The sequence below is a fragment of the Etheostoma spectabile genome, chromosome 16, assembly GCF_008692095.1.
Source record: "Etheostoma spectabile isolate EspeVRDwgs_2016 chromosome 16, UIUC_Espe_1.0, whole genome shotgun sequence".
Classification (NCBI taxonomy): Eukaryota; Metazoa; Chordata; class Actinopteri; order Perciformes; family Percidae; genus Etheostoma; species Etheostoma spectabile.
In genome coordinates, this window is record NC_045748.1 from 159,134 (window position 1) to 171,143 (window position 12,010).

At 39.8% G+C, this 12,010-nt stretch overlaps 1 protein-coding gene across 1 annotated transcript in view; it reads left to right on the forward strand.

Moving 5' to 3' along the window:
* Positions 1 to 108: 108 nt before the first annotated feature.
* Positions 109 to 12,010, forward strand: part of LOC116704497 (MAM domain-containing protein 2) — a 21,171-nt gene continuing 9,269 nt past the window's right edge. Inside the window, exons 1-8 of the mRNA XM_032540035.1 lie at positions 109 to 349; positions 480 to 590; positions 3,837 to 4,111; positions 7,228 to 7,312; positions 7,478 to 7,615; positions 9,278 to 9,555; positions 10,648 to 10,741; positions 11,343 to 11,489. Coding sequence (XP_032395926.1) covers positions 319 to 349; positions 480 to 590; positions 3,837 to 4,111; positions 7,228 to 7,312; positions 7,478 to 7,615; positions 9,278 to 9,555; positions 10,648 to 10,741; positions 11,343 to 11,489 — 1,159 coding nt within the window. The 5' untranslated portion in view covers positions 109 to 318. The remainder of the gene's footprint in view (positions 350 to 479; positions 591 to 3,836; positions 4,112 to 7,227; positions 7,313 to 7,477; positions 7,616 to 9,277; positions 9,556 to 10,647; positions 10,742 to 11,342; positions 11,490 to 12,010) is intronic.

A 12,010-nucleotide genomic window follows, 5' to 3' on the forward strand; every position in this document is an offset into this window, starting at 1 on the left:
TTGCTGAAATGTGCTCTACAAATAAAGCTGCCTTGCCTTGCCTTGCCTGAGACCTTTCTCTCTCTTCCTCCTCCTCCTCCTCCTCCTCCAAGCTCTGCTATCCAGACACACACACACAAACACTTTCCAGCCGAGCGTCTCCAGTGTGCTGCCAGTCTGTGAGCTGGAGAGACACTCAGACAACACACACAAGAGGAATCTTCAAAAACAAAACTTTGGAGCCTGCAACTCCCAGTATTTTACTGTGGATGCAACCGTGATACCTACTACTGCTACTTATTTCCTCTTAGGGTCGAGTTACTTACACAAAAAGCTGCAATGCTTGCATTCTACCTCTTGACTTTTGCTGGTGAGTACTTTTAATGGTTGTGCCAGTGCTGGCGCATGAGGGCATGTTTCTCTTAATGCCAGTTGCAATGATTCATACTTGCCATTCCCTGTCTTTATTTTCTCCCTTCCCTCTTTTTTCTTTCTCAAAGCCACCATCCAAGCCCAAAACCAGCTATTGCAAGGCTCCTGCAACTTTGAGTCCGACACCTGTGGATACACGTCAGATGCAGACTTTGCAAGCTGGACACTGCATAAAGATGGTACTGGAAGACTTTCCCCACATAGCATCTTCAGTCTTGTTTTTTTAACATTTAAGTGTAGGCTAGCCTTTATCATGGCTCGTTTAGTAGCAGTTACAGGTTTAGCTGTGATGTTGCAGTTGTTTTGGTGCTGGTTTTTGGATGTAACACCGTAGCACACTGGTAAAAGAAGCCCATATGGTCAGCATTGTTTCCAGCATTTCCAAACATCTGGAGTCAGTGAAATAACACATTTAGTCATCCTCCGAGTTGGTAGTGCAGATGATACAGATGAGTTCTGAACACGCCTGTACATTATCTAGGTTACGTCATTCTCTATTTATGTTGAGTGATCAAAGCCAACAGATGAATGCGGTTTCATTTAACATTACCCTGCAAGTGTTGCCAACAAATCACAGTTCAATCAGGGCTGAGATTTCACACAAATGGAGACTCCTGTGGGGAAAGCAAAGTCCTTGCACAAAATATTGAGAAGGTTCTAGCTGCAGATCTGGTGACAGATGCCTCATGTAACAGAATAATCTTGTCAAGTTAATTGTAATATGAAAAGGGGTCTGTTTTGAGAGGTGGATGTTATGTTGATGTTACACAACATTCAGCTCTTTGACCTGATTTGAACTACACCAGACCTATGTAACCCTTTTTCAAAGTACTGGTCTGATTCCAGGTGCTGACACTGGCCCAAAGCTGCCTGGGTCCTGTTAACTGGACTTTATTCTCAGCAGAAAATGAGCCCATGCATTCATACTTCCACATCCTGGGTAAAGCAGGAAGCCACATTCGGGCAAGTGCCAGAATTCTGTCCTCCAGTTCAGCATTTTGGGAAAAATACATATTTTCTTTCTTTTACGAGAGGGAGATGAGAAGATAGATGCCAAACTCGTGCCTGTGTGTTTACTGCAGAGCTGGAGTCAAGAGGTGATTGACCAAGCTAAACATAAAGACCGGAAGCAGGGACACACAGCTAGACTGGCTTTCTCCAAAGTACAAAAACTACAAAGAATTGTAAGAAAACCACAAATTGATCTTAAGGCGCTGGGACTATTTCCTGTCAAACAACAATAGGGTGTAGTGACTTCCCAGAGACTTGTTGTCAAAGTGAGACTGCCAGCAGAAATCTCAGAAGTCAAGTGTTCGTTTAGCCACATTCTCAACTGTATTACTTTGTATCTTATGCTTTTGTTTTACTATGATTTCCTGTGCTTTAAATAATTATTGATTTGTTTTTAATGTATTCATCATTTTGGCCCGTGCAGCACTTTGTGACTCTGTCTGTGATAAATGCTATATGAATAAACGTACTTGTTTATTTGTTAACTTTGGACAGAGCCAGGATAGCTGTTCCTCCTGCTTTCAGTCTTTACGTTCAGTCATAAGGTGCATTCTTCTTACCAACTATACCAGCTCTCATTTACACCTGTATTTGATTGGTGAGGCAGACCATGTCCAGCTGCTTCAGTAGCAACTGTATCTGTAGCCAGGCCAGTTGGAAAACTCCTCATTTTCCCCCCACTGTGATCCTTGCCCCCTACCTTGCCCCCAAATTTGCTCTGCTGTTGCATCCTGTCACACTGTTAGTCTTGTGTCTGGCATTTGTCAACTGCTTACTCTTTTCCGCTTCCCATCCCTGTTATTGGGCCGGCTTGTTTAAAAGGTCAGCGTAGCTGGAGCGTTTATGGTGTGCTCAGTTTTCCCTCATTTATTTTCCTATCTCAGTCCTTTTAATGAAGACAAATGTAGCACTTATGTACTTTTTTTCTTTCTTTTCTTTCTTTTCTAAATTCAAACCTGACGGAAACACTGATGAAATCAAGATTACATCAGCTTGAGTGTGCACCAAGGCTATGTTCTGTTAAGTTTGAATTCAATCAATTTGTGGAAATAGCCGACAAACGTTTGCAAATTACTGCAGTTTGTCGGTAAAAAAAGAAGAAAAACATTGAATTGACCACATTAAGGGGTTTGTTTGTGTGTGTGTGTGTGTGTGTGTGTGTGTGTGTGTGTGTGTGTGTGTGTGTGTGTGTCTGTCTGTTTGTCTGTCAGGATATAGGAGCCCCAAGGCAGGGGCGCATTCCACAGGGACATAGTAATAATGAATGACAGACGGGTGAGGAGAGCTCAGAGGGCCCTCGACTTTGGTTTATGACTAAAACTTATGACACTCAGTTGTAATTTGTGTTTATTGCTAATTAGCTAATGAGTATGCTTACACGCTAAACTGTGATGGTGACAATGGCAAACATTCCTTGCTAAATGATGGCAACATGTTACCATTTAGCTTAGTTTTAGCTTAGTTCTTGCTTACCATGTGGGCAGTGCCTGAAATGGGCCAGCACTCTGGTACTGTGGATTTGTTACCACATGAGTACCCTTCTAATTGTTGTTAACAGTATTATTAATAGGCTGATACTTACACCAAAATGGGCTATATATCATGATTTATTAGGAAAAACCAAGCAATTCTATTTAAAATCAATCAATCAACATCCCCATAGAGCCCGAATGGAATGAGCCATTGTTTCATAATCACATTTTCAGACACAATTCGACTGTGAGATTGGTGGTGGAATCAGGCTCCTTAAATAGAATAATCAAATAGTTGACTATACAGGATATACCTATTAATATGGATATATCCAAGACACATGCAATGAACATGTCATGCAACTGCTGAATTAGGGCTTATTAACACACACACGGCTTATCAACGCTGTGGTCTTATTAAGGCTAACAGCTACCAAGTAGCTGGCTTGTTAACGAGTTAAATAAGCAACATATGACTTTCTTAGGGAATTTATGGTTCCAAGCACTTGGTTTTATGTTTGTATCTGTAATATTTAGGGTACGGGACACACGGAAGAGGAATCCCAGAAACTACAATAATGATTTCAGACTCTGACATTATCCAGACCTGCTGAACGTCTTGTTCCTTCACTGCACTGCATCACTTTTTCTTTGTCAGTTTTTGTGGTAAATCACCAAAGACCTTAAAGTGGATTCTTGGCCTCATTTGCATAAAGTAAATACATTTTTAAACTAAACTTTGGGCTACTGGTCAATCCCATATCATCTGGCGTTCCACAAAGCTTTGGGAATCAATTAAGCTTTGTCCCTTGCATAGGATTTTAGAACAGATGTTTTTGTCAAATTTGTCATTGTCAAATAAAGGGATGCTTACAATATTTTGTCCCTCGATAGCAATATCAAATCATTGTTTTTTCTTTCTCTACAACGTTTTTTTTTTAGGCCGTTTTGTTGAATTGGACACAGCCGTAAGTGATGACCAGGATGAAATGAGGACCCAGAGAGATATCACAGGGGTCCTGCTGAGTCCGGCTTTGGAGCAGGCTGAGTGGAGCTGCCTGAGGCTGGTCTACCAGATCGCTGGCTCGGGGAGCCTGGAGGTCAGGCAGCGAATGGAGGGAAAGAGCTTTGACAGGCCGCTGTGGAGCAGCCAGGAGCCTTCTGATAGCTGGGTCATCTCAAGCATGGATCTGCAAAGCAATACTGAGCCTTATAGGGTAAGACACTTTTCAAAATAGTGTCTAATCTTTGTTTAAAAAGGGGACTAACTTGAAATACATGGTTCCTGTAGGTTGTTTAATTTATCTCCTAATGACAGATGTATAACAGCAGTTTGGAGCGCAAAGATATACTGTGGGTAAGAAGTATTCAGATTCTTTGCTTAAGTAAAAGTACTAATACTAACCAGTAAGTACTATTAACCACACTTTAAAAATATTCTGAACTAAAAGTGAACAAATGATGCTTCTGTGTGAAATCTACGTCGTGGGTACGTATGTAGGTACGTGTCGATACCTACCCTATGTCGGACCCTACGTAGCCTGATATAAGCCTTGTGTAAGTAAAAGTTTAATTGAATCAAAGTGACAGTTATATTAATTTAATGTATACTGTTTATTGATCCCCAGTGGTAAAATTACAATTTACTCTCAGTTTGTTAGTAATCACACTCAGAGGCCTGAAATACAGACACACACTCAAGACCTATTCATGCACAAATGGAGAGATGTCAGAATGATGTCAGGTTGCCAGCTAAACCAGCAGCCTGAGCGGTTGGGGGGGTACAGTGCCTTGCTCAAGGGCAGGTGGCAGTGCCCAGAAGGTGAAGCAGCATCGCTCCAGATATTGATCCACATTCCGTACTTTGGTCCATATGGGGACTTGAACCAACGACCCTCCCTACCCCAACACAAATCCCTACGGACTGAGCTACTGCCACCTGCTATATACTGTACAGTGTAAGACATATTAGGGGCCACTCTTATGAAACAAAAATCAGAGATTTAAAGATAAAAGTTTTTGAGATGGTCAAATCATTTTGACAATAAAGTTTTAAAGTTGTAATAAATTACTAAATAATAATGTTTCAAAATAAAGTTGAATTGTATGAGCAAAAAGTTGTAATATTAAGAGCATAAAGTAATAATTTTGCAAGGAAGCGAAGTGATGCTTTTCAAAGTAGAAACAATCATGTCTTCATCAGAAAACTTTGTCACAGACGGCTATATGAGAGAAAAAAGGTCCAAAGCTGAACTGAACTGAAAATCAAATTATCCAGATTGGGTTGTGAGCAACATAACTGTAGGCTCTTCTGCAATTCTCCCTTTTCTAAAAAGAAGAGCTACAATAATACAAGAAAACAAAAATATACTTTAATACATAATTATGTATGTTTTTTTACACCGTAAATGCAGATTTCCATTCCCTCGTTATTTAAAGAAACAGTGGAGGTGCAGAAAACAACCTACCATCATCTGCATACACAGTTTTGTGTGTCCTCCGTTTTGCCTTGCATGCTGGGAAAAGAAATCTAAAATTACATGTATTGTGAATTTTTTTGTGACAATTTTTAAAATTGGTTCTTTTCCCTAGAATCAATTTTTCATTTATTTGTTTTTACCAATGATTCACCTTAATGTTTTCTGTTTATACAGAACTTCCTAAAGCAACTTCATCATGTCTGTTTCCTGCAAAACAGACCGAAAGAAGAAAATGCAGAAAATTCTGCTCAAAATCAACTTTTGTTTATGTTGAAGAAGGAAAAAGACAATCACAACGTCATGCTGTTGTTAAAAGGAAGACATAGTATTTTGATATATGACATATTTCACATACAGGCCCAATTTGAGAGCATCATGAAGTGTATGGAGACCTAGACCCACACACATTATCCCACTGTGTGGGAAAAGTACCACACATGTTTATATTATATGCAGAAGTGGAGCTGACTTTGACAGGGTCATGACTTACATAATGGTAAGTTGGGTCTGTGTTTTTACTGGGCCCCCCAGCGCATAAACCTATTTCACGTCAGACCTAGGTGAAAAAACGAATGTCAGAGGTTTTAGCTTCACACTGACTGACAACATGTCCTGCTCTTTACTCTCACTAAACGCTGGCCCACCAACTTTTTCTCATTCTCAAAATTGGCTGTCATCAATTACCGTATGCTGTTGTTTTTGTTAAAACTGCTTTAATCACTTTATTTTTCCCATTTATAGAAAAATACAGTTTGGAAAAAAAACACTGTTTTTTCTTTCTTTCTCAGAATTAGAAGAAAAGCTCACATCTGTGTGTTTGGAGCTGCAGTCAGGGTGTGGTTAGCTTAGCTTAGGTTAGCAAAAATACTGGATGACGGGAAATTAGCTGGCCTGGCTCATCTCTCCAAAGGAATAATTGCAAAGAAATATTGACCCCATGTAACTTCCCTTAAAACATTTCTGTTGGTGTAGGAATCAAACAAACCCAACTTATCATGTTAATTAACAAGCCAGGCTGACGGCTTCTCACTGTTTCCAGCTGTTATGCTAATTAAGCTACGCTAACCCTGTCAAGCCCATAGAATGTAACAGTCATTGGTCCGGACTCTAGCACTGAACTAACTACAGTGCCAGAGTCAGAATGCACAGCCATAAGAGTGATCTAAATGTTTCCATGTAACTCTTAGAAAGAAAGAAAAGAAGTGTTCCCCAAGTTTCCCAAAATTTTACAATTTTAACTATTCAGCTAGGAAAATTGTTCACATATTTGTAGCGCAACAGAGCTTTTTAGCCTCTTTTAGTTAGCCTCATAGTTGTTTTTTTTATGGACCTTTTACTGTGTAGTGCAGTCTCAATGCTCTCATCAGCCCAGTGTCCAGCAGCATGTGAGATTAGGTGGACACTAACACAACTCTGAATGAATGCTCGCCTTGCTCTGTGTCTGCTGAATGTTGTAATAGACAACTATTGGTAACAATAACACAGACACAACAGTGTTGAGCCACAACGTTGATCCTACATAATATAAAATATACCATTCATTCGTTTAAATAAGTATCTTACAAATTACCACTGAGATCATGCTTGATCACACACACACACGTACAAGCCCTGACCTCATGATTTAACAAGTGTGTTTCTTCTTTGTCTTCCTGTGAGGCGTTTCTCCCTCTGGAAGTCATTTTGCAGTAAACCTGCTGCTCCTGAGCTTAAAAAGTAAATTAGATTGCTGTGCGTTTAATGCTCGCACTCTCTCTGACCTTCCATCTGTTTGCTTGCCTTCTACGATGTCATTCGTGTGTCATGCCTTATCAAGGTTGCAGGGGTATCACTGAACATGTGTTGTTGATTAGGTTGTCATCGAAGGTAAACCTGGACAGAGCGCTGGGAACAGCGTGGCCATCTTTGAGATCCACATCATCCCTGGATACTGCCTGGGTCGGTGACCTCACACATAAAGACAAAAAGCATCAACATATGCATGCATGTCACTTTGGGTAGAGGCCATCTGTGCTATGTTTTTTTAACTCACATGGACATATTTGGTAAGTTAAAAGCTTTTTGCATTAATTCAGGGTCTGTTTCTCATTTTTCTGTGTCTAGATTGTGATTTTGAGGAGTCTCACCTTTGTGGATACAGTAATGAGTGGAACGCCAATGTAAACTGGTATGTGGGAGGAGGCGGGACCCAGATCCTTCACAACAACATACCCGATGACCACACGTACAACAACAGGACAGGTGAGCATCATTCATAAAAGGTTTTTGTTTTGACCATAATGTCAATCAGACATGACAAAATTTACTCTCCACTTTAAGATAAGCCTGGCTTTACTCCATATTTGTGGATTGTAAAACCTAAACCAACAAGGAATTGTATCTTTCCAACTTCTCTAACATTCTGTGGCACAAAGGCCCAAGCCCATTACTTCTTGCTAAAGATGGACATCTGTAAATAAATAAACAAGGCTCAGTTATTTCACTAAACAGTTGGACACTGTATTTCCTTTCAAATGTTTCTCTTGAATAACTTGAATATATATGGTTCATTGGGGATTATTTTCCGACGTTATATTAATACACATTTGGTGCTTTAAGTAGTATTAGCAGCAAGATAATTAACACAATAAACTAAAGTGTGTGTGTGCGCATTATAATAATGATGTGTTGAAATGGTATAACGGGGTAGGAGTATATAGGTTTTACTTCTGCCTACTCCTTTTTGCATGTGTAAATAGAGATTTTCAAGTACCGGAAATAAGGGAGATTGTTTTCTTATTACCATATTTCTGATGTTTTATTTTATTTACATGTTCAAAATAAAGATATCAATCAATGTCACCCAACAGTGCGGCTCATTGGTGTGTTTATGAACAACAATGGAGCTTTATGGCACTGATGGAACAGATATATCAGGCTTTGATACACACACAATACTTGTTAGTTCATTGTGGAGTTTGATCTTCAATAGGATTTAATGTCAGAACCATAGAATATCAGCCTCATCTTTCCATTGTTGAAATCAGATGATGTGGCAACCTCATGTAAAAATGAAAGCCCCAGATGGAAACCAATGAGCTTTCTGCATTGTTTAGACTTTAAAACTAGTTTTTCAGACTGATTTTGAACCCAACATCATTAAATGTTACCATGTCAGGCTTTGAACTTGCTTCAAAAGAACAATGTTTGGAACCCCTTTTTAGCTTGTGATCCAGGACGGTACTCAGATATTTTTACTGCAGTAGCAGGCTCGCCTTTAACGATAGCAGGCGCAAACAAAGTAGGCCACCTGCAGCTACAAAAAAAAGCAAACATCTGTTATGTCTCATTCAGCTGTAAAAAAGACTGATCACACCAACCAGCCAGTTCATTGACTATACTTAAACGTGCAACCAGGACCGGCTTCAGATTAAAACAAATTGACTGAAATGATGTTAAATCAATGGTTATATAACTTAAACCAGTTGTTCCCAAAGTGGGGTCCGCGGACCCCCAAAAGGTCCTTCAGGAAGTACAAGGGGTCCCCCAGCAAAGAGGGGAATAATTATTTTTCACTAGATTTCCATTCAAAAGTAACGCAATGGCAGAATGCATAACTTTTTTGGTCATGGGTCTATAATAAAACGTCTAAAAGAAAATCTTCTATCAGGTAAAGGACCCTGGGAAAAAAATCAAATGGGGAACAGTGGTCTAATTTGTGTTAATTTAAGGGTCCTTGACAAAAAAAAAGATCTAATTTTTAACCAAATTTTGCTAAATTTTGATGCAGGTGACATCTGTTGACCAGCAAATCACCAAATAGATTACATACATTACAATACAATAAACTCTCAAGTCCCAAGTCATGGTCCCTGAGGGGACAATGTATTGTACAACCTGACTCCTATTTAAACTCCCTCGCAGGCCACTTGATGTACGTGGACTCAGTCTACGCCAAGACTTTCAAAGAAGTGGCCAAACTAGTGTCTCCCATGACAACGGTACCGATGTCCGGCTGCCTGAGTTTTCAATACCAGCGCAGCGAGGAGAGAGGGAACCTGTTCTCTGTTTTCACCAAGGACCAACTGGGTCAGTACCAGGAGCTGTGGAGGGCGGGGGCAGAAAACCAGAGCAATTGGAGTGGGACGCTCGAAGAATGGATACCTGTGCAGGTGGACTTGAAGGCACCATACTCTGTACAGGTCAGTATGAACATGTCATGTCAGCCTTATGTATCATATAATCTCTAGGTGGTTACATAAAGAAATATTAAAGGAAGAATATGTAACATTTGAGGGGAAAAATCCTCTTACAAGTTAAATTGAAATGAAATTAATAAGTACTAAGGATATTTGCTCCTACTTAGTCTAGTATGACCAGTAGCTAATGGTGGCTAATGTTAACAATTTAAAATACCAAATAAAACACCAGGCAACAATCGACCATAATCTAAGACAGTGGTTCCCAAAGGGGGTCCGGAGACCCCTAGTGGTCCTTGAATGGGTTCTAGGGGGTTCCCAGGACAGGATATTCCATCAATAAGTAACCCAATGACAGACTGGCTGCTGGTGTTTTACACAATTCACGTGATTTACAACTTCATGGAAAAGGAGACAAAGCATTAAAGTTCAACACTAAAGTTTAATACACAGGGGCTGTAAGGTAAGATAAGGGGCGGGCAAAGTTAAAGGTACAGAAATAATAGAAACACATGATTTGTTTGTGGTAGCAATGCAAGTTGGAGAAGAAGGTAAGCAAATATGAGACATACATACTTGAATTTTACAGTTACTAAATACTTCATATCAAAATGTTGAAAACCATGTATCTGAATTTATTTGTTCAGAACTTTCTCAACTTTGATTCCGACCAATCCATTTAATTTAAAGAAGTGAAACAGAACAATTAATTCAGATGCATTGTTTTCAAAGTAAAATATTTCAATATTAAGAATTCAGTGGCTGTTAAAATTCAAATACTTGTCTCTTATTTGCTTCCGTAGAGAAAGAATACTTTTTTGAAGAAAGATTATCATTATTATTGATGAATTAACCCATGAGCAGCATTGTAAATGGTCTAACCATTCCATATACTGTTGAAAAGTTTAAAATGTAAAAGGAACGTATGTATTTCAAATTTATTTTCTCTTGGGTTACAGTGACACAGTTTTACTGGACGACCTGTGGCTCTGAACTCCTACTTCAACTTGTGAAAAAATGAATAAAGAGTTGCTACCTAAACTTGTACCCACGTTATACATAATGTACATCTGTGTTTTTGCCTGTGTCTGTCAGGTGGTCTTTGAAGTGTCCTTTAACAGTCCGAGGGGCGGACGTGTTGCAATTGATGACATTTCCTTTTCTCCAGAGTTTTGCAGCACAGACACCGGTGAGTCACAGCCACAGTCACTCACTGTTCATTCTAAACAGGCTCATTTTAACGTCACCTTTATAACTGTCATACTTCTGATTTAATGCTTTCTGGGTGAACATCTCAAGGACAAACAGCTCAAAGCACCTTCCAGATAAAACCTAATAGGTTTCATGTGTCATGTCTGTGTCAAAAAGGTCAGCGTTTAGACTCTTCCCTGCAATCTTTATTTTCCTGGGAGTTTTCCCTGTCTCTGTGCTCCTGTTTTTGTGTTCCTGTTTTTGGTTTTCCTTTTCTCTTGGACTTTTTGGATTTTTTGTTTTTTGGACTTTGTTTTAGCACTTTTGGATCCTTTTTTGTGTTTCCCTGTTTTTTATGAATAGATCCTCTGATAAACTCTCTCCTGCCTGCCTAGCTAATCTCTGCATTTGGGTCCTTAATTCCCTGGAGCGTGAAACTTTGTGTTTCATTGCTTTTATTGCATTGTGTTTTCTGATTGTGGCACTAAAAATGTAAGAATCGTCCTGTGGGAATCCGTAACACACTCCACTTGAATCTTGCTGCTAGGCAACAACTGTGTTCATCCAGCAACTACTGATTCCATACATTTGTTCCACAGAGCCGACCTTTGACCCCTCCATCGCCAACTGTGACTTTGAGTCGGGTTTCTGCCGCTACATCCAGGACCAGGTGATGTTGTCGTTGTGGAGGAGAGTGTCTGTGATGCCCAACATATTTAGGAACGGGGACCACACTACAGGGGCAGGTGGGCTCAAACAACTCATAATGGATTTCAGAACCAAATTTACAAATCAAAGTCAAAACATGTGTTGGTGGAGTTCTACTGCATATGTGAGTTAGCATTGGTTGGGGTTGAGGTCATAAAATAAAATAAATCTGGAGGTATAGAGTTAGTAGGACAGGAGCTTACCAGAACCTCTGTATAAGAATTGCAGTTCAAGGTACATTAGCCTTTACTTGCATAACACCAGTAGTGCAAAAGGTATCCGCATAATTTAAAGCTTTAGTGCGTAACTTTTTTTAAATTAATGAATGTCCGTTGCATTAAAGCCATTACCAGTTAATACAAAGCTAATTAACACTATCAGCTCCACACGACTCTCTCTGTATTTCTCAGTATGACTATGGTCAGAAGATTGTTTTGTCCGGCATCTTTCATGGCGCAAACTCAAGTGAACATAGTCATCTCTTCTGAAGAGTCCATCATCCTTCGTGTCCTCCTTGGCTACTAGCAGCTGCGTGGAAGGGGGGGGGGGGGGGGGGGGG